This window comes from Pelophylax lessonae (genome assembly GCF_965119305.1).
Source record: "Pelophylax lessonae genome assembly, chromosome: 3".
Taxonomy (NCBI): domain Eukaryota; kingdom Metazoa; phylum Chordata; class Amphibia; order Anura; family Ranidae; genus Pelophylax; species Pelophylax lessonae.
The window spans coordinates 589,745,957-589,768,737 of record NC_138770.1 but is presented as its reverse complement, the minus strand read 5'-3'; the positions used below and the strand labels follow the sequence as shown (position 1 = coordinate 589,768,737).

The 22,781-nt window shown below is 41.9% G+C and overlaps 1 protein-coding gene across 4 annotated transcripts in view; it reads right to left on the bottom strand.

Moving 5' to 3' along the window:
- Positions 1-22,781, bottom strand: part of KIF16B (kinesin family member 16B) — a 613,875-nt gene that overhangs the window by 202,434 nt on the left and 388,660 nt on the right. For 2 of the 4 annotated variants that reach the window (XM_082252310.1, XM_082252311.1), the window contains 4 exons: positions 18,064-18,225; positions 17,558-17,666; positions 12,396-12,445; positions 5,243-7,359 (listed from right to left, as the gene is read on the bottom strand). In XM_082252310.1, the coding sequence (XP_082108436.1) occupies positions 5,313-7,359; positions 12,396-12,445; positions 17,558-17,666; positions 18,064-18,225 (2,368 nt within the window). In that variant the 3' untranslated portion in view covers positions 5,243-5,312. Of the gene's footprint in view, positions 1-5,242; positions 7,360-12,394; positions 12,446-17,557; positions 17,667-18,063; positions 18,226-22,781 lie in introns of those variants that run through there. The other 2 variants (XM_082252312.1, XM_082252313.1) reach the window with 1 other exon arrangement.

Sequence of the window (22,781 nt, the reverse complement as noted above, 5' to 3'; positions counted from 1 at the left end):
GAAATTGTCCCAAGGCTAGCATGGCACAAGTTTAAACATCTTAAACCACTGGAGAAAATAAGAAAGCGCATTAATAGAGCAGTTGAAAAGCTTTTACCTCAAATGGGTTTCTTTTCTTTTAGGCACATAGAATTAGAGGGTTGGGTAGATAGTCTATACAGGTCGGATGACACCCACCTTTCAGAAATAGGTTTGGACATTTTTAATACCAACTTAGGCACGTGTATTGAAAAGGCCGCGGTGTGGGGGTTGACAGGAGGAAATTAATTCCCTCCTGTCTTTTGGATAAAGTTTTGATGATGTGTCATTTAATGGCACCCGGATCTTGGTGATCGGGTGGCTTACAGTTTTTCATATTTGTTATATTTTAAATATTTATTTATTTATGTTTTTATTACAAATAATAAATGGCCGCGGCCTAAACAATTTTTATTCCAACAAAAAGAAACGTGTGGTGTCAGTTATTTATTTTAGTATAATTATAAGTTTTAGGGTGATCCTGGATACTACCCCATGTAAAGAAAATGGGCATATTTTATGCCCCAATTTTCCCCATGGGGTAGTTAACAGGGCAGTTTATTTATAAGTTAGGTTTAGGCCTATTAAATGAGGTAAGTAGGTGCTAGGTATAGGCTGAGGTAGGCCTGGGTCATAAAGGTCATTTGAACTTTTGACCTGGCATTCCTGAGGCTATTTTCCCGCTCATTAGAGGCCTGTAACTAGGGAGATTTTTGAACTGCGGGGTTTTCCCGCCCAATAGTTAGCCTTGTATCTGGGTAGATTTTGCGGATTAGTCTTTTTCCCGCTCAATTCAGAGCTCTTAGAGCCATAAACCGGCCGGTTCTGGTTCAGAATTGGGCTATATAAAGGGGCTCATTGCCGCCTTTTGTCAGTCAGTCATCGCTAAGAAGACCAAGAAGATTGAACTTCAGCTTCCCCCCCCTCCCCTCCCTTGGATGTCGCGGCTAAATTTATTATTTGAGGGTCACCTTTGTTTTTGCAAAGGGGGACAATATGTGTCTATATTTAAGAATTGATATGGATAAAGTTTTGATGATGTGTCATTTAATGGCACCCGGATCTTGGTGATCGGGTGGCTTACAGTTTTTCATATTTGTTATATTTTAAATATTTATTTATTTATGTTTTTATTACAAATAATAAATGGCCGCGGCCTAAACAATTTTTATTCCAACAAAAAGAAAGGTGTGGTGTCAGTTATTTATTTTAGTATAATTATAAGTTTTAGGGTGATCCTGGATACTACCCCATCCGTACACCAGTGGTAATGATAGTTCGCCTATATGGCTAGGAGCTGGGAAAGAGGAATGTGGATAGGCAATGCCTCTGTTTTTGTACACCACTTTAATGTGTAGGTACCTGGATTTGTTAGCTGTGTAGAGCCAGCAGTGGTTTGCATAAGTATGTTACTTCAGGTTTCCTTTAACTACTCACGTATAGGTAATCATTTGATCAACAGCCACACACACTAGCAATTAAGGCCTCATGCCCACTCTAGGCTCATAGAGTTTGAAAGGCTGCCAGCAGTGGGGCTGGATGGTGTGCCTGTGCCCTACAGCCACAGCTAAATGCAGGACCTCATGTACTGTGGCTAAATTCCCAGTATGATTGAGGCCTAAAGGGTTACCTGGGAGTGGTTGAGGACAAAAATTGAATAACAGGTAAAAATAGTTTGCTTTTTGTACTTGGTAAGGGCCAGTTCACACTTGTAAAGAGAGATGCATTTTTCTGCATAAGAAAAACACAACTCTCCACAAGGGTGACCATGATTGTCTATGTGCCCCATTGAAATAGCCCCCCGAAATCGCCAAAAGTAGTACAGAAACTACTTTTGGGAATCGGTGCAGCGCAGCAAAGTCAGCATCGCACCAATTCAGACAATGCCACTGCCGGCAAATTGGCTCTGATTTGACATGCGATTTGGCATGTCAAATCGGACCAATGTGAACATGGGCTGAATGTAGGACTAAAAGACATGATGACCTTTGTCATGACAGTTATCTTATAATGTATATTACTGCCAAAATACAAAGTAATACCTCAGGATTTTGCGTGTTTCTGTGAGGAAATCAAAAGCTGCCTTTAAAATGCATATCAGCATGGCTCCATGATAAAAGGTATAAGCATCAACAACTGAATTCCTGTTTATCAAACTTTAATTTTTGAAGTATAGCCTTTCCTCAAATACTGTGTTGACAAACAATTCCCCAAAACCAGCAACCCTGTTTAAACAGAAGTGCATACTCAGGAAAAAAAAAGTAAACCAAACAAACAGTAGGCTGTGTTGTGTAAGAGTCGGTTCACACTGAGGCGATCCGACTTGCGGGGGCGACCTGTGAAGTCGCAGTGCACAGCGCGCACCGCGACCTCGGAGCGACATGCATGGACTTCATATCACTGAAGTCAATGCAGGTTGCTCCAGGTCGCCCCCAAAGTAGTACAGGACCCTTTTTCTAAGTCGGAGCGACTTGTGTCGCTCCTATTATAATGGGTCCTGTGCTAATCTATGGCAGGCGACCCACGGCGACTTGTCGCCCCAGTGTGAACCGGCTCTAAATGTAACCGCTAATTGTCAACTGTATAAAAGTGCAAAAATAAAAAAAATAAAAAATTTGTAAAGGTTCCTCACTGCATTGGAATCGGCTTTAGGAATGAACCGGTGATCTTCCCACTTTTTTTTTTAATTATCTGTACAGTTTGGTCATCTAGGAGGAATAAGGAGGTACAGCAGCAATATATATATATATATATATATATATATATATATATATATATATACTAACTATATGTACAGTATCTCACAAAAGTGAGTACACCCCTCCAATAATAATGTAATGTAAATATTTTATTATATCTTTTCATGTGACAACACTAAAGAAATGACACTTTGCTGCAATGTAAAGTAGTGAGTGTACAGCTTGTATAACAGTGTAAATTTACTGTCCCCTCAAAATAACGACACACAGCCATTAATGTGTAAACCACTGGCAACAGTACAGTGTAAGAGTACACTACACCCCTAGGTGAAAATGTCCAAATTGGGCCCATGAAAAACATCAGGGACAGACTGATATTGTGCAAAAGTTACAGGGATTGCACTGCTGAGGATTGGGGTAAAGTCATATCTGATGAATCCCCTTTCCGATTGGGGCATCTGGAAAAAAACCTTGTCTGGAGAAGAAAAGGTGAGCGCTACCATCAGTCCTGTGTTATGCCAACAGTAAAGCATCCTGAGACCATTCATGTGTGGGGTTGCTTCTCAGCCAAGGGAGTGGGCTCATTTACAATGTTACCTAAGAAAACAGCCATGAAGAATGGTACAAAAACATCCTCCTAGAGCAACTTCCCCCAACCATCCTAAAACAGTTTATTGACGAACAATACCTCCAGCATGATGGAGCATCTTGCCATAAGGCAAGAGAGATAACTAAGTGGCTTAGGGAACAAAACATCCAAAATTGTAGGTCCATGACCAGGAAACTCCCCAGACTTTAATCCCATTGAGAATTTGTGGTCAATCCTCAAGAGGCAGTTGAACAAAAAAAACCCCCACAAATTCTGACAAACTCCAAGCATTGAATATGCAAGAATGGGCGGCCATCAGTCAGGATGTGGCCCAGAAGTTGATCGACAGCATGCCAGTGCGAATTGCAGAGGTCTTGAAAAAGAAGGGTCAACACTGCAAATATTGACTTTTTGCATAAACTTAATGTAATTGTCAATAAAAGCCTTTGACTTATGAAATGCTTGTAATTACACTTCAGTAAACCATAGTAACATCTGACAAAAAGATCTAAAATCACTGAAGCAGCAGACTTTGCGAAAATTATTATTTGTGTCATTTTTTAACTTTTTGGCCAGGGCTGTACGTAAAAGAGCTGCAATTCTGTGATGCAGATCGGCTCGGGTGCCCCCATAGCAAGCTGCTTGCTGTGGGGGCACTCAACCGGAGGGAGGGGCCAAGAGCTCCAGCCAGGGACCTACAAGAGGAGGATCTGGGCTGCCCTGTGCAAAACCACTGCACAGAGGAGGTAAGTAAAACATGTTTATTACTGTAATAGAAAAAAATGAGACTTTACAATTACTTTAACTTGCATCACTAGTGTTAACACACTGCAAATATTTGAATCAGAATCTATAAAATATATTATAGGGGTGTTTAAATTGACTTCATGAAGGCAAAGTCTGTGTTCAGGTAATACTTGTGCACACTCTATTTCTAGACTATAGTTGCTGTCAGGTATCAAAATTCAGCTGCGTTTAAAAAAGAAAAAAAATAATCAGAAATGAAATCCTTTTTATATAGATGTCTATAGAACCACTTTATTTTAGACAAGGATGAGTGGTTTACAGGAAAATTGGGGCACATAATGCCATTGCCAGGTAATAAGAAACTTAATTTCATAATCCTGCGCTGTAGACTTATTACAAATCAATTGTCTGAATAAGTGTCTATAAAATGCTAGTAATTTTGGAGACAGCAGTAAATGAACAGGGAAATGCAATAAAATATAGAAAACATTATTACTTTCCCAATCGATATTTTATTCATTGCAATGTCAAATTCAAAAGTGTCAAGCTACCGTGACAAAACAAAGTCACTAACAGATTATAGTGTATCCCACATAAAGGAAATTGAACACACAAATTATGAAGCTTTGCAATCAAGCATAGTCATTTTTTTTTTCATCTGAATCTCATGAAGTTCATGAGATTCATAAATGTACAGCGATTGTTTAGGTCACAACTAGGTCAGTTAAATCACAACTATGTAAATAAAAGAAATCAACAATGCCCTGTCTTTGGGCATCAGCCCAGTTAAAAGATTGAGAATAGAAGGTAAAATTGGGCAGGTTAGAAAATCTTGTCCAGTTATGGTTTACTTTTAGTTAGGTCAACATCAGAGGAGTGAGCTCCCTGCTCTACATGATTAACTTGCATGCCCAGATGCCCTGAATGTGCTTGTTAAGGCAAAAAGCTGCTTAAAGCCCTTTCACGACAGTTAGGTTTCGCTTGTACAACCAGTAGTCCATTGAGGCTTGTGGACCCCATTATTACGTATTCTTTACCATTTCTGATCAACTCGTTGAGCAGGGAATCCACAGTGTTCTAGAATAACCCCAAAAATTAAACAACAAGGCTTTACTTATTTAATCTTGTGAAGCCATGATGGCCAGATCTCAACTGAAAAGAAAAACTCTGATCACGAAGGTACAAAATATCCTGATCATGAAGGAGTTATATGCTAAATAGATATGGCATGCATACTTCTTTTTAGTTTTACTGGACACTTAAGTTGTGAGATGGTTAATAAGAAAAAGTGCATGTTTATGGGAGCTGAAGGTAAGTCTCCACGCATCAGTTACTGATGATAACCTGTGCTCTGCATGCACATTGGAAATAACTGAAATTAAGTCATTTATTTCCACAGGCGTGTGCAGCTCCCGGTCACTACTAGAGAAAACGAGAGTCATTTTTGTTAAATTATCTTTGTCTGTAAAGATAATGCATCTGACATCAGTCAAACTGTGGATATTTACTTGGTTAAAAGTTGAAGATAAAGAACACAAACCTGGAAGCAATGCTTCATCATGTACAAGAGCAACAGATGCGTTTGTAAGTGCTAGCCATGTATACACACCCTGCGCCTTCCCAGTTTCAACTTTAATGGCTGTGTACATCAACAAGTGCATATCTCCTAATTGTGGCTTGAAGCCATTGGTGTTCTCATGAAGGAGATAGACTATATCTGCTAATGCATTTTTAAAGTTACAAGTCAGTTTAAAACCATTAGAGCAGACAATGTCAGATACATCAGCATTCCAGTCAGTTGACAGTTCCATCAGATCCATACTCAGCAATGGATGATTGGTGAATCTTTCATAGTTCAATTCATGCATCAACATTTTTGCTAAGTCTTGACATAGCTGCAGGGTACAGCGATTGTCAAATGTATATACAGCTAGAGGCGAGGACTCAAATGTCCCCAGGAGATATACACTTTGTCCGCCAAAACAAATGTGAAGTTCTTGCAAAGAAGTCAGAGGAAGAGAACAAAAAAGTTTCGGAGCATGGCCCAAAAATAAAATAAAGAAAAGATCTGATGTGAAAATAAGTAAACAGGCTGGCTGGGGTTCTTGGAGATTCTTGCAGCCAAGAGAATGCCAATATAGACCTTTAAACTGATTCTTTTCAACATGAAAGTCTGGCAACGTGCAGATGAGGTAATCCAAAAGTTCATCAAAAGTGTAGTCCATAAGTTTGAAATACTTATTAGGAAACTTCAGGAATGCAAGTGAGACCAAACTGGCACTTTGTTCTGTGACAGTAAGGCTTTTTTGGCCATCACTATCTTCTGATCCTTTCCTCAGAGACAATTCAAACAACACCAGCTGTTCAGCAATTTTATCATCTACATGTGATTGGCCAATACTGTAAACCTTTACCTTGTTGACATATGGATCAGAAGTAGTGAAACCTTTATTTAGTCTGTTTGACTCTATGAACGGTAAATACTTTCCAAATGGCAAATCTTTAATAAACGAAAGACCCCAAATGTTCTGTGTGTTATCAGCTTGTATGCTGTACAATTCTTTAGCTTGCTTAATAACATTCTGAATGGTTGGCAGATTTCTCTTTTTATAAAGATAAGAAAACTTGCTAAAAAGACCTTGCAGGTTGTATTTTTGATGTGTTAAATTTTGGCACAAGGAGTTATCACTGTTACAATCAGAGTCAGATTGGTAAGCACGAGGCTGCTGGAGGATACCCTGGTGAGTTGGGCAGCAAAGCTTGTTCTCCTTTAACTCATTTTCAGGAAGCATATTGGTCTCAGAGAGATTACAATGAAATATATCATTGCACTCAGGTTGCTTATTATCAAGCGTCTTCATCTCGGAGGAGGACATCTGCTGGAAGAAAGCGCGGTCAGATTCCATTTGAAAGAAATCGCGGTCACCAGATACACTTTCTAAATGCTTCCCTTTGGTCTTGGCAGGAATTTTCTGAGCGGCAGATGAAATATTTTGATGAGAGCATTTGCTGTTACAGAGCTCTCTACTGAGAGGGTGACTTGGTTCACGTTCTGTGTCAGACAGAAAGTCAAAATATTCACTAATGGATGATCTATTTTTCCCTTTCTCATTCTCTTCTTTCAAATGTTTCTCTTGAGAGTCAGAACATTTTCTTGTGAAGTAAGAATATAAATTAGCAGTCACAGGATTTAGATTTTGCCTTTCAACAACTGCCATCCTGGCTTGTCTTGTAGGCGGTAACGGGATGGATCCAATCTGAAGAAAAGATACTGTTCCAGGGTTTGCCTGAGGTTCCTGTATTTTCGGTTTAAAATGTTAAAGACAGGAAAGAACCCAATATTTTCTTTTGTGCACACGCATAATTTTCAAAGAAAATATCATTAATTGTGTGATTGGTACCGATTAGGAAATTAGCTGGTTTTCCATCACTTACTTTACAATTTTTTACATAATTTAGTATTGCTTTGGTAGAGTTTTGCCAAAAAGGTTATGCTTCAGCTCCCATTTCCTTTGAGTTTTACATACATATATTTTACTAAACCTAGCATGCAGCTCAAAAGAGATTGAAAAAATATATTTCCATTTTAGTTTCAAATATTTGGTGTCATTGACACCAGACAGAAATAGATTAAACCAGCTACTAAGCAAGGATCTCTGTAATGATACAACAAGACAAATTGAAGATTGTCAATGCTACAACAGGAACATAGGATGACAGGGCAATCTAAGTTGGACATATTGTTTACATTAGAGTAGGTTATTAAGTGCCAATATAAAACACAAAATATATTGGAAATAAGCGGACATGGCCTAAAAATAGCGCAAGGTAACAATAACTCTGGCAAGTGTGTTTTGATTTTTAGAATTATCCATTTGGAGCTCTTTGGATTAGGAGCCAAAGCTACTGTATACACAAGGCTTTGATGTATCCTTCAGTCCAAAAATAAGTATTGCCTTTTTTTTAAGGCCAAACTATACTCCATCACTCAACTGCTAAGTGCCAGAGGCCTCCACAGCCCACTTAAGTTTTGACATCTGCTAAAAGGCTGAGGAGGGGCTAAGTGGTAGGAGCGGATGGATCTTAATCTTGCCTGGAGATAAGTAGAGGCTACATGTACAACCTAGACCTAAAATCCAAGAGGATTTGCAGAGACACAGACCAATTTAGATACTTAAGCTGGCTATATACTTATCACCAGAAATTTTTTCGGTAGACCAACTACTGTCGAACAGTCCTGTTGAATAACCAGCATCCGATCAGCGCTTATGGATCTGTCAGTTTTTTGTTTTCATTACACCTGCAGGTTGAAAAAAAACTGCCCCTGTATACCCTAACACGGGTATTTGCAGATACCATAAGGTTTCTGCGCTTCAGCCCCAGGTGCTTTTGGGGTCAGGTTCACCGTTAACAGTTGCAGCAGTCATACCCTGCAGTTTCAATAGACTGTAATATAATGTAGTGTATATGACACCAATGACTGCATCAGTTCTTTGTTAAGACAGAAGATTGCCTTCTGACATATTCAGCCAGATCCCTTTTAGTTCCTAGTGTCATTGAAGATTACTCATATGACCCCACATCAAGAATGGTCATATTGCAGAGTATAAAAATCTATGTCACTTGGTGAAAAAAAAAACCTTCCTGCACTTATATGACATTCTAACACTTCCTGACCATGTTATTTCCTGATCATTTAAACAATGCTGCAATCCACTCCGTTGCCTACACAACTGGGATCTGTATTGCTGTTCATAAGATTTCAACCCCATTAGTGCTGCAGTGATATATCTGGAAAACAACAGGAAAAGGCAATAGAAATACAGCAGTGGCACCTAAGGTGCCTTGAAAAAGTATTCACACCCCTTGAAATTTTCCACATTTTGTCATGTTACAACCAAAAACGTAAATGTATTTTTTGGGGGTTTTATGGGATAGACCAACACAAAGTGGCACATAATTGTGAAGTGAAAGGTGAAAAATAAATGGTTTTCAACATTTTTTACAAATAAATATCTGAAAAGTGTGGCGTTCATTTGTATTCAGCCCCCTTTACTCTGATACCCCTAAATACAATCTAGTAGAACCATTTGTCTTCAGAAGTCACCTAATTAGTAGATAGACTCCACCTGTGTGCAACTTACTCTCAGTATGAATACTGTACAGCTGTTCTGTTAGATGTTCATTTATGAAACAGAGAAAAGCTGTGATCCTGAGGTGAATACTGGTTTATGTAGCTGAGATGAATAGCAGAGAACATTTTCTCCGCTTCTCATCACAGTACATGACCATTATGTCACTAACTGCCAGTTTATTAAAGTGAGATGTGAAAATCTCAGTGGCCATTACACTGAAATATCTCCTTCCCAGATTCTCCAGCTCAGAGGTGGAGAATCTGGGAGGGAGAGAAGCTGGTGGGAATAGAGGAAGAAGACTTCTTTTTTCTTTATTTCTATATACCAGCACCAGTGGGTTAAAAATGAATATATAAAATAATATATATAGATAGCGATATATATAGATTTCTATCTAGATAGATAGTAATTTATTTAGTTATGTGTCAGAACATGTCATTACATGGTTTTATAAACTTTGGTTTCACTTTTTAAAATGGGCGGCACTGTAATCTCAAATCTTGCGAGATTACAGGCAGTCCACCCAGTTTTACATGGATCTCGGCCATTTTCAGAGGAAAAACTTCTCCTATGTTCTCCCTCTGAGAAATGAATTTCTCGGCTTCATATACAGGCTGCAGAGAAGTTAATTGTCCTCTGAGAACTGCCGAGAAATGAACTGAGAAAAAACTTCTCTGTTTAATAAATGTACACCTTAAAGCCCTAAGAGGTTTGTTCGAGAACCTTATTGAACAAACCGCACCATGAAGGCCAAGGAAGACACCAAACAGGTCGGGGATAAAGTTGTGGAGAAGTTTAAAGCAGATTTAGATTATAAAAAATATCCCAAGCTTTGAACATCTCATGGAGCACTGTTCAATCCATAGTGGAGCACTGCTCAATCCATCATGGAGCACTGTTCAATCCATCATGGAGCACTGTTCAATCCATCATACAAAAATGGAAAGAGTATGAGAAAACTGCAAACCTACCAAGACATGGCCATCCACCTAAACTGACAGGTAGGGCAAGGAGAGCATTAATCAGAGAAGCAGCCAAGAGGCCCATGGTAATTCTAGAGGAGCTGCAGAGATCCACAGCTGAGGTGGGAGAATCTGTCCACAGGACAACTATTAGTCGCGCACTCCACAAATCGGAACCTTTATGGAAGAGTGGCAAGAAGAAAGCCATTGTTGAAAGAAAGCCATAAGAAGTCTTGTTTGTGGTTTGTGGGAAGGCATGTGTGGGAACACAGCAAACATGTGGAAGAAGGTGCTCTGGTCAGATGAGATGAAAATGGAACTTTTTGGCCTAAAAGCAAAACGCTATGTGTGGCGGAAAACTAACACTGCACATCACTCTGAACACACCATCCCCACCATGAAACATGGTGGTGGCAGCATCATGTTGTGGAGATGCTTTTCTTCAGCAGAGACAGGTAAGCTGGTCAGAGTTGATGGGAAGATGGATTGAGTAAAATACAGGGCAATCTTAGAAGAAAACCTCTTAGAGTCTGCAAAAGAGTCCTGCTGGAAGGTGAGCCTCTACCCAAGGTTCAACGACCCTAAACATACAGCAAGAGCTACAATGGAATGGCTTAGATCAGTGTTTCTCAACTCCGGTCCTCAGGTCCCACTAACAGGCCAGATTTTAATTATTACCTTGGGGAGATGCAGACTACAATACTGCAATCACTGAGCAGCAAATGATATCACCTGAGATGTATTTCAGTTTTCTTGCAAACCTGGCCTGTTAGTGTGCCCTGAGGACCGGAGTTGAGAAACACTGGTTTAAATCCAAGCATATTCATATGTTAGAATGACCCAGTCAAAGTCCAGACAGAAATCCAATTGAGAATCTGTGGCAAGACTTGAAGATTGCTCTCCATCCAATCTGACAAAGCTTGAGCTATTTTGCACAGAAGAATGGGCAAAAATGTCACTCTCTAGATGTGCAAAGCTGGTAGAGACATCCCCAAAAAGGCTTGCAGCTGTAATTGCAATGTGGTTCTACAAAGTATTGACTCAGGGGGCTGATCTCAAATGCACACCACACTTTTCAGATTTATTTGCAAAAAAATTGAAAAACCATTTATCATTTTCCTTCCACTTCACAACTATGTGCCACATTGTGTTTGTCTATTACATAAGATCCCAATAAAATAAATGTATGTTTTTGATTGTGGAAAATTTCAAGGGGTGTGCATACTTTAAGGCACTGTACAAACCAGGGTGCTGACAACACTAAGCCTATGCAATCTCAGTATGTGATACACATATAACAACTTTAGTTGCAGTTCCGGTCAGCTTGCGTTTCCCTTAGGGCTCTTTCACACACTCTGTCCATCAAACAGACTCCGCTTTTCTCAGCGGGGGATCAATCCGCCGATTGCCCGCTGAGCAGAAGGATGACAGCTGTGTCTCTGCGCTGTGTGCGGAGACACAGATGTAAGTTCCCCATGCATCTCTTTGGGGGAAATCGGATGGGAACGGGCCGTCGGTCCGTTCTCCTCCGATCCCATCCGATCCGCTGGACGGATGGAAAATAGGGTTTCCATCCGTCCAGATTTGACGGATCGGATCGGGTCGGATGTCAGCAGACATGTCTCCGCTGACATCCGATGCCCCATAGGAATGCATGGGGGGACCGTTCAGATCCGCCAAAAAAACGAACAGGCGGATCTGAACAGTCCGCTTGTGTGAAAGGGGCCTAACACAGCGACCCTATGTTTCTGCAGGTGGAAAAACTAACGATCAGATCACATGAAAGAAATGTGTAGTATTGAAGTAAGCCAGAGTGCTTAAAACTGTCCTATGTCCATTGGGGATTTTGTTTCTTAGAAATTCAGGACTGCCTACATGCCAGTGCTATCAAGACGGAGTCTTCCTAAACACGCAGTATCTTATATTAATGCAAAGTCATTTGCTACAAGCAGGATTTTTGATCGGAAGAGCTCATCACTGCAGTTGCAAGGAGTATACAAAACTAAAATGCAAGTTGAGGAAAATCTCCTCCTTTAAACAAAACAAGGTCAATCTCCATCTGATGCCAGTAAAAATATATTAAATAAAACATAACCTCAAAAAATGTTAAAAAAAAAAAAAAAAAAATCTCCCACCACCTTTGAAACTTGGCTTAAATCAATCTATATATTAACACCAAATCAAAGTGAATAAATCAGTAGTCATGCAAATTAATTATAATTCCAAAAGGCATTGAATGCATACCTCATACTTTATTTTTCTTTGAGTAATGCTGTTCAGAAAATTGTCCTTTCCCTGAAAACAACAAGTAACTTGTGAGAAGCGTGCCACTAAAATATTCACAAAATGACAGGCTTTCCTTAAGAACTAAACCTCATTTTAAAAACACAGAGCAGCCAGTCAGATTCCAGTTTTTTTTTTTTTACGACAACTGTCAATTCTTATTTTGGGTTTAAAGTGGAACTATGCAATCCCTCCCATAACATAATAATATTACCTGTTGTTCCTCCTGGTATATCGCTTCTTGTAAGAGGCCAAACTATCCAGAAAAGTGGCAGTTACAGTTATGGGCGTACCAGTCTCAACTGTTAAATAGTCAAAGCAGCTGTCAATCATCCTACAGGGGCAATGACTGCGGCAAACTGGGTGAAAACAGTTGTCTCGGAATTCACAAACAAGGGTGACAACGCTCCTGCAGCATTGGTAGCTGGAGGTTACCATAACAAAGAAGGCCTCAGAGAGCACAGAAAGTGGCAGGATCAACAGGTATTTATGAACATCTACTGACATCAATATTAAAAAAAAAAAAAAAAAAAAAAAAAGATACAAATTTATAAGGAAAAAGAAAATCTGGGAAATAAAAAAAAAATTACACCATTCCTTCTTTTGCTGCTGGTTGCTGCTGGTTCCCCCTTCCTCATATTTCATAGCTGAGGATTAGTTTCCTTTACTATAAATTACTGAATTTTAACATTTTTTTGCCAGTTTTGTTTTAGTGATGCTGCCAACTTAACCACTTAAGCCCCAGCCCTATTTCGGACACTTTTTGTTTACAAGTTAAAACCAGTATTTTTTCCTAGAAAACTACTTAGAACCCCCAAACATTATATATATTTTTTTAGCAAAGACTCTGGAGAATAAAATGTTGGTCTTTGCAAAATTTTTTGTCACGCGGTATTTGCGCAGCGGTCTTTAAAGCGCCTTTTTTTTGGAAAAAATCACATTTCACTGCATTTAAAAAATACTAAACAGTAAAGTTAGCCCATTTTTTTTGTATATTGTGAAAGATGATGTCACGCCGAGTAAATAGATACCCAACATGTTACGGTTTAAAATTGCGCCCCCCCCCCCCCCGTGGGATGGCGACAAACTACGGTCAATAGAGATCTCAATCTGCGACGCTTTAAATTTATTTAATGGTTACCAGTTTAGAGGTAGAGTGTAGCTCTTTTTTTTTTAATTATTGCACATGCTCTGGCGATACCTCACATGTGGGGTTTGAACAGCGATTTAATTCGCGGCTCGACTTGCGTATACACTTTTTTTTGTGCGCGAGCTAACGGTGACGGGGGCGGCTAAATTTTTTTTTTTTTTTTTTCTATTTATTTTTATTTTTTTTCAACTTTATTACAGCTTTTTTTTAAAAAAAAAAAATCTGATCACTTTTATTGCTGTCACAAGCAATGTAAACATCCCTTGTGACAGCAATATGTGTGACAGGTACACTTTATGGAGGGATCGAGGGTCTAAAAGACCCTAGACCCCTCCACTACACTTTCCTGTATGCAAAACGCTGAAAACGGCATTTTTGCATACAGCCGTTTTTTAAAACTGCCGCCTTTTGCAGCACAGTAACCCGGAAGTGACGTCATGGACGCCGCCTCCGGGTTACGTCATCGGAGACCCGATCGATGCCGTTTCTGGCATTCATCGGGACTCCATCCAGCCGGCGGACGTGTCGGCTGGGTGCTCGGAAGGCGGCGGGAGGGGGGGGGGACGTCCCCTCCCGCCCTCCCCGGGTAACGATCGAGCGGCTCCCGAGCCGCATCGGTCGCTACCGACGGAAAGCCGACGGTCGCGGTCCCGGGATGATGTCTCTAGCTAGAGGCATCATCCCGGTATAAGCCCGCAAAGTTAACCGACGTAGCCCTACGTCGATATGCGGTAAGTGGTTAAAGTGGTTTTATTAAAAAAGCATATTATGCTCACCTGCTATGTGCAATGGGACTGCACAGAGCAGCCCTAAACCTCTTCATTTAGGGGTCCCCTCCAGTGATCATGGCTCCTCTTCTTCTGTATTTTCCCCTATAGCAAGCGCTTGCTATGGGTAGACGTACGGGCCCCGCCTCCCATTCATAGAATTTGACTGACAGCAGCAGGAGCCAAGCTTGTGAGAGCAGAAGAGAGACGACCAACAGAGGAGCCCAGAACTGGACTGATACAGGACTCAGATAAGTATGGGGGGGGGGGGGGGCGGGGGAAGGCACAGCAAGTGGCAAAACGTTTTTTACTTTAATGCAGAGAATGCATTAGGGCAAAAAATATTTATTTTTTTATCTTTAGAACCATTGGTGCACAGGACAGCCATCTGGTAACAGAGGCTGAGGTCTGTGCCCAATACGTGGGCTACAGGGAGTGACGCAAGGTGTAACCACCATAAAGACAAAATGTAGTTTTCAAAAGATTTCAGTTCTTTTTCTTTGGAATAGCGAAGGAGAGCAGTCAGCATTTTGGAAAGCATGCAAGTCAGGCTATACAAATAAGAACACTTGCTATCATACAAATTTATTAAAAACACTTTAATTGTGGACATTCAAATTCCCCTAAAAGGTTACTAATCCCAGGACACTGCATTCACTATATCTGGTCTCCCATAGTACACAGAATATGGAAATGCCATAATTTTAGTAAATATAAACTGCTAAATACCTTTACCAGCAGTATATAGCAGTCTTGTGACTTCTATCAGTGCCTAGTTAAAGCTTGTAGGAGGAGTTTTCATACTGCACTGAGCTGTCCTATCAGGATGCAGGACCCCTGATATTCTATCTGGACTGCGCTGATTGGCCCTGTGCCGATCACACGCACCCTTTCAAGAAAAAAAAAAAAAAAACACAAAACTCTAGCAATACACACCAGACTGAGCATGTGTAGCCTGACTCCATAGGCACGGTCTTATCCAGACCTGTTTTGGAGTCAGTGGAACAAGAGGAGGATCTGTGCATACAGGATCAAACAGCCTTTTTACACAATGCTGAAGATTAACCCCTTAGGTTTCACATTGAGTATAACAAGTATGCTTTACTGCATATATAGAATGATACTTACTGTTGTGGGTTTATTAACACTTTAAGGACACAGACTTAAAATTCATAAATACATGGTTCTAGTGGACCAAATACACTACATTTGAAGAATACAGGAAACAACGGAAGTGATAATGCTTGGGTAAATCTTACATCTTGATGCTACTCTGAGGCTGGGTTCACACTTATGCAATTTGGATGCGGGTTTCCCTGTGTCCAATTTGCATGTCTGGTTCTCAATGGACCCGGTTCACACATCTCTGGGGCGGCTGCAGAGCAGATTGAACAGGGATCATGTGCGTCTTTGGCTCCCTTTCAGGTCCGAATTCAGGCGAAAAATCAGGCCTAATTTGTACCTGAAACGGAGAACAGGGATGTACTGGACCCCTGCTGTGAGCCGCAAATCAAGTGTAAACTCAGCCTGAGAATTCTACCTATATCCCTGATCACACATTCCTTTCCATCCCAGATACTTGTTTCTCCTTTTCCCCATCCTCCTTTCATACAACTGCCCCCCCTTTTTTTCCTTCCTCTATTTCTCCCCTTCCCACCCCCCCCTCCCTCACTCAGACCACTCTTGTATGGTTGCATGCTGCAGGAGTTCCCAAAGAACATCTTGCCTTCTCATCCCACATACACATACTCCTTTCTTCACCTACCTCTAACTGCCCTCTTGTTATTTGGTTACTATTTCCACCCCATTGTGACTTACTCTGGTCTACCCATACTGCTAAAATGTTAAATACCTCTTGTAAGGAAAGGGCTTCTGTGCACAGGCTAAAACAGGTTCCTTCTCTTACTCGCAGGAATTGGGCATTGGTTAATGGCTATGCGCATGTGCGAACTCGCACGTGCACACAAGCCATCCCACATTCCACATGTGCACCTGTGACAGATGTTGGCGACAATTAGGCTATTTAAACTCAGCCTTGCTCAGCTTCAGCTTGTCTGACCACTCACTGAACTCCATCTGCACTGACCCCAGCTTGTCATTAACCTCCGAATCTGTCTGCTCCATTGGCTTCTATTACATTGATCGGCTCCTGACTAGGGATAGAACGATTATCGGCAAGGCCGATATATCGGGGGCCGATATGCACTTTCCCCGATATATCAGTATCGGCCCTGGAACTGGCCCATATTGCCAATATTTTTGTGACGTCATTCTGCCTTCTTAGGCCGCCTCCCTCGCCTTGGACAGCCTTGTCTGGAGTCTGGACTAGTCTCACAGGAGTATATCACAGCCATACACCCACAGCAGCCAGGTGCCAGCCAGCCACCCACATCCACAGGCCCTGTACCAGTGAGCCAGTCAGCACCCCACAGGCCCTGTACCAGCCAGCCAGCACCCCACAGGCCCTGTACCAGCCAGCCACTCACAGGCCCTGTACCAGCCAGCCACTCACAGGCCCTGTTCCAGCCAGCCACAAGCACTGTACCAGCCAGCCCTCCACAGGCCCTGTACCAGCCAGCCACCCACAGCCCTTGTGCCAGCCACCCACCACAGGGTGCCAGAAGGCCAGCCACCCACCACAGGGTGCCAGCCAGCCATTAAGCATTAAACAAAAATTAACATGTGACCAAAATATCGGTATCGGCCCTAAAAAAAAACATATCGGTCTATCCCTACTCCTGACCCAACTTGTACTCAGACCACTTTATTGCCTGCTCCTCTGTACTTGATCTGTTCTGCCAGTGTATGCCCCAGCTTGCCTGACTCTGCTTCCTGACATCCTGCTGCGCCTGCTATTATTCATTCTGCTATGAATCAGTACATGCCTCACCTGTCCGATGTCGTCAGTACCAGCCTGCTTCAGTCTACCACCCTTCAGCTCCTCACCTGTTTGTTGGAGCCATCTGATGACTTCTCCTGCCTTGCTGCTAGCAAGACTTACAGCCACTCTGCACTCCTGCACACCTTGTCGACACTTTTAGGGGCCCGAGTAAGAGGTGTAAGAGAGGCATTCCTCATTTTATCAGACTCTGCTACCAGGTACGTGATAACACCATTATACCTACTACACCCCATTTCCCATACGCATTTTCCCCTTCATTTTTTTTTTTTTAAACATATGAAGCGAATGCAGAGTAAATTTGTTACCTTTCCAGTTTCAGAAGAATAAGACAGACTCAAGCCACCGAGGTCTTCAGAAGGCAAATTAATATTTTGCAGCCGTCGCTGTACTTCTTCTTCAATATATGCGTGTATTCTGGAAAAGCATTAATATGTTAAGCAGACAGTCTGAAAGTAAATTGCACTTCTCTTGCTATAAGGGCCAAACAGGATTTTGTATACACTTAAGCCCAGCAATTTACGCCCTTATATTGCACATAAAAAAAGCTAAGATAATCAGAAAGGGATATTTGTCAGCAGTATCCACTTACTGCACTATGCACCAGGCAATTTAGGTATAATCACATAAATACGCTAAAAGCAGGGAAAATTACATTTTTTACTACAATAATATTTTATGTGAAGGTACAAGCCAGAATAACAATACGCTTCCCTAAAACGATAAAAGCATTCGACCACAATCTGTGGTTATTATAGCTGTGCCCGTGTTGTACCGTGCTTACTTAGCTGAGGATTTAAATATGATTATATACCTGTCATCAGTCAGCTGAAGAAAATGTGGCTGAGATTTCACCGGGCTTGCTGGAGAAGTGGCGTGGGGAGGCTTTTCTTCTTGGGCTCCTGAAAGGCTTTTTGAAAGTGGATCAGCAGTCACGTGTATCTTCTGCTTTAGCTGCTGGATTTCATGAGATAACCTGCATGTGATTCACAAGAGGCAACATCAGAGTCTGTACACCAATTTCTAAGACCCAGTCAGGTTTAAATCACTACAGCAGTGCGCAAAAAAAAAAAAAAAAAATACCAATACCAAGCAAACCACACATTACTGAAATCAGATCTCTTTCCAGAGATAATTTCAACCTGCTACGGGTTATATCAATGTGCACTTCCTTTCTGAAGGAACCCAAACATAAAGAAACCTTTTAAAATGAAATACAAGATGGCATTTAAGAAAAACTACGTCAGGCTAAAAGATAGGTTTCACCTTATGTAACATGTTACACCCATATTTGGGCACTAATATTATATATATATATATATATATATATATATATATATATATATATATATATATATATATATATACATATACATACACACTATACTACCAAAGTTTTGGGACAACTGCCTTTACACGCACATGAACTTTAATGGCATCCCAATCTTAGTCCATAGGGTTCAATATTGAGTGGGCCCACCCTTTGCAGCTATGACAGCTTCAACTCTTCTGGAAAAGCTGTCCACAAGGTTTAGGAGTGTGTCTATGGGAATGTTTGACCATTCTTCCAGAAGTGCATTTGTGAGGTCAGGCACTGGTGTGGACAAGAAGGCCTGGCTGGCAGTCTCCACTCCAATTCATCCCAAAGGTGTTCTCTCGGGTTGAGGTTAGGACTCTGTGCAGGCCAGTTAAGTTCCTTCCCCCCAAACTCGCTCCCGCATCTGCCTCCCTGCTGGAAAAAGACAATGATCTGAAAAATAGCCCCCTCGTTGTAAAAATAATGTCCATCTTGAATTTTTTGTAAACACCACTTTTGTTGACTTCCTTTAAATTCAGGATCAACCTGTATTTTTCCCCAAATGTTTCCTTCTGATGAACACATGGGAATAGAACACCTCGTACTTTTGCTCTCGAGGGATGGGGGAAAGGACTTCCTGATCCACAAACTTCTGGATTAGATTTGTCAACTCGTTGGTTGCAACCTTTTGCCAAAAGGGTAGGGAAGGTCCCCATCCTCCCTCCTACCCTGTAAGGGGAGTCATTGGCTTTTGTCTTTGGTTTGGGAGGGATTAAACAGAAATCCCCCTCTGCCTTTACCCTTTCTCTGTTGCCAGGGTCTACTTAGGTCCTTTTTGCCTACGCCCTTCTGACCGATTTTCCTTAAAGGTAGAAAAAGCTTTTTGGACTGTTGTTTTTTTGGATTTGGAAAGTCTTTCTCATCAGCAGACCTCTCCAAAACCGAATCCAGGTCTTCCCCAAATATTAAGCTCCCCTTAAACGGTAATGAGCATAACTTTGCTTTAGAAGCCCCGTCTCCTGCCCAGGCTTTAAGCTAGATCACTCGTCTAGCCTCATTTATGAGAGGTGTACATTTACCCGAAAACCTGATGGCCTCTGCGAAAGCATCTGCAATATAAGCCACGGCCTTGTTGAGAATAGGGAGTGGATCCAAAATCTCCTCTTTAGGAGTGTCTTGCTCTTGGAGGATCTTCAACTGCTTATACTAGAGATCCAGCGTCCTGGCTAAACAGGTGGATGCAATGGCCAGTTAAAAGTTAGCCGCACCTGCATCCCCATGCCTTCTTCAAATAACCTTCCGCCTTTCTATCCCTGGCATCTTTAAGAGCTCCTGCGTCTTCAAAAGATAGGTCTGATTTTCTGGCTACTTTGGAAAGAGCTGCATCCAGCTTTGGACATTTCTGAAATAACGCTGCATCCTCTACCCTTAAAAGGAAACATTTTTAAATTTCTGGGGAGATATACCTTTTTCCGGCTCTCTCCATTCCTGCAGCATGATATCTTTCAAAGCGGCGTGAACGTTCTTGCCTGTTTTGATGGTAAACCTGCATAGAGTTTATCATGTACTGACAAACTTTGGCTCTCTTTTTCTTTTAACTGCAAAGTATCGTATATAAATCGTCTGTCTCGTCAGAGGGGGAACAGAAATGTTTGCACCGACTTACTTTTACTTCCCTTACTTCTTCTTCAGCACTAGAATCTTCACTGGAGTTGTCCTCCAGCGTTCTAGCACCCTCTGTTTTTCTATGATCGGCGCGAATGTAGGGGCCTGAGGTGCCGCGCTAGCGTATGAAGTACTGGGCTGAGACTTGTCCGAAGGACCTTGCTCTTGCAGAGAAGATCTAAAAGACTTGAAAGTTTTAACCATCTCAGTATTCATGGTATCCAGTAATTGTTTAAACATGGAGATAGTTTCCTTTTTAGTTAGAGCAGAGGTGTCGAAACTTTTTTCAAAGAGGGCCAGACTTGATGAAGTGAACATGCGTGAGGGCCGACCATTTTGCCTGACATTTAAACCATTAAAATTAAATACAAATTAACTATTTTATGCAAACTTTATTGCAAACGATTTGAATGACAAATCTAAACTGTAGTAAAATCACTCTGCCTCATCTGAAGGCCATATGAAAAAAAAAAAAAACATTACTAGAAAAGATACAAAAATGAAAAAAAAAAGTGCAGCACAATAAAAAACGTTTCTATCACACATCAAATAAATATAGCAGTAAAGCCCAAAAGTCCCTAGAAACAGGTAGGGTCCAATGAAAGAGGGAGGGTACCAGAAAACCGGATCCAGATCCACTTCAGATGACAAACCGTAAGACCCCTGTATTACCAGCGGGTCATACACCACTTTATTCCACCAAAAAAAAAGGTTGAAGGGAAGAGTGGAAGATGATCCTCAGCTTTCCACCTGCTCACAGCTTTGTGAATGGCAATCCCCTGTATGCAAGCACCAGTCGTGTCTCCCATTTAATAATGTCACCCAGCCAGCACATGAAGGTGTATATATATAGGAATAAATATATATAGGTATATATATAGGAAATAAAAAGCATCAGTGCTCTATGAAAAAAATCACACTCACAGAAACAGGCAGTAGAATTGTAGAAATGAATGCGATCCTTGGTCAACTCCACAAAATCCTTGGTTGGCTCCTACAGGTGGCTGTGTGCGATAAAGGAGAGAAGTAACGCAATTTTCATTCCGCACTCCTGCGCAAGTCGTGGGCGGTGCCGGGCAGATAGAGCCGAGCTGGGGGGGGGGGGGGGGGGGAGTGGGAGTGGGACTTGGGAGCGGCCGAGCCGAGCTGCAGAGGGAGGCCAGAGGCGGCAAGACCCGCCCCTGAGCCATCGCATCGGGGTGGCATCGAGGCAGGGATGTGATGAGTTTCAGAGAGAGACATTGAGAAAAGTCAGCGGTGTCCCTAGGGCCGTATGAAACGAAAGGACGGGGCCATTTGCGGATGGCCCGTGGGCCGGACTTTGGACATGACTTAGTTAGAGCATCAATTCAGTCTTGGCAATGCACTTTTTTCCAGGCGGAAGACAACTTTTATTTGCACGAGGCAAATTATTTTTTAGAATCTCCCCCGAGATCACCCAATATTTATCTTCGTGGTTCTTTCCCTGCAAGGCACAAGCGAACACTGAGCGGTAAAAAAAATTGCCAAGTGCAAAAATCCAAACAACTCACAAAGGAGAGAGGAAGATCAACAGTGACACCGACACCTCTGCAAATTAAAGCAGTGTATATGACCACAGCTACCACTAGTGTCCCTCCACCAGTGTCAGGTAACAGAGCTGATGACCCTCCATCACTTGCTTACCTTAGGGCCAGAATCTGTATGCGTCCCCCGATCCACCTCCTCTGCAGAAGCCACCTCCATTGATGTGCAGGCAGTCTGGGCCTACAGCGTCCTTTAGGTGCCTGGAACGTCCGCTGGCACTGCCACTTTGTCTGACCCTGAAGGTTCCGGACTGGACCTGTGGATTGGGAAGCTGGTCCAATGCTGCAGCATCTGTTCCCACGTTTGTGGCCGGTTCCCCTGGTGGCCAGGTTTCCACAGACGCCGGCAGGCCCAAAACCAAAATGACCGAAGTGACACTTCCGCCGCGTCACTTCCTCCACGCTGGTGCCACTGTGTCACTTCCTCCCCGCTCCTCGAGGCCCAAAAATGACCCGGCTCCAGTGTTCCATGCCCCTCCACCGAGACTCCCTAGCTGCCAGAACCCAAGAATGCGGCCAGAGCACAGAAAGAATGACACTGTACCGGATCTGCAAGCCTCTGCAACCCAGCTACTCTCCCCAGGGACACGGCCCATTTTAGGAGAGGCCAGGGTCTGGAGGCTCGTGCCACCTAGCACAGAGGCCTGACAGCATGAAGTTTTCTCTTGAAGTGATTTTGTCTGGCCGAGGAAACAAAAACTGAGGGTCTCGGTCTCTCTGTATTTAAACTAATGTGGATTGCATTTCCTGTGCTAGGTTGGAGGAGCCTATCTCTCATTAAGCCATCCTGGAAGATGACTGGAGAAAGTGCCTTAGATAATCTCCAAGTAAATATACAGTATAAATTTACACTGTAAATATACAGCGAAGAAAAATTATAGTTTTTATGCACATCTAGAATATTTATGTTTGCCTTAAAGTAGAAAAAAAAGCCTTAGATTTAACATTGCTGGCAGATAGGTCTCTTTTGCAAAAAAAAAGTTCCTCTTCTGCTTGCCAGGATTG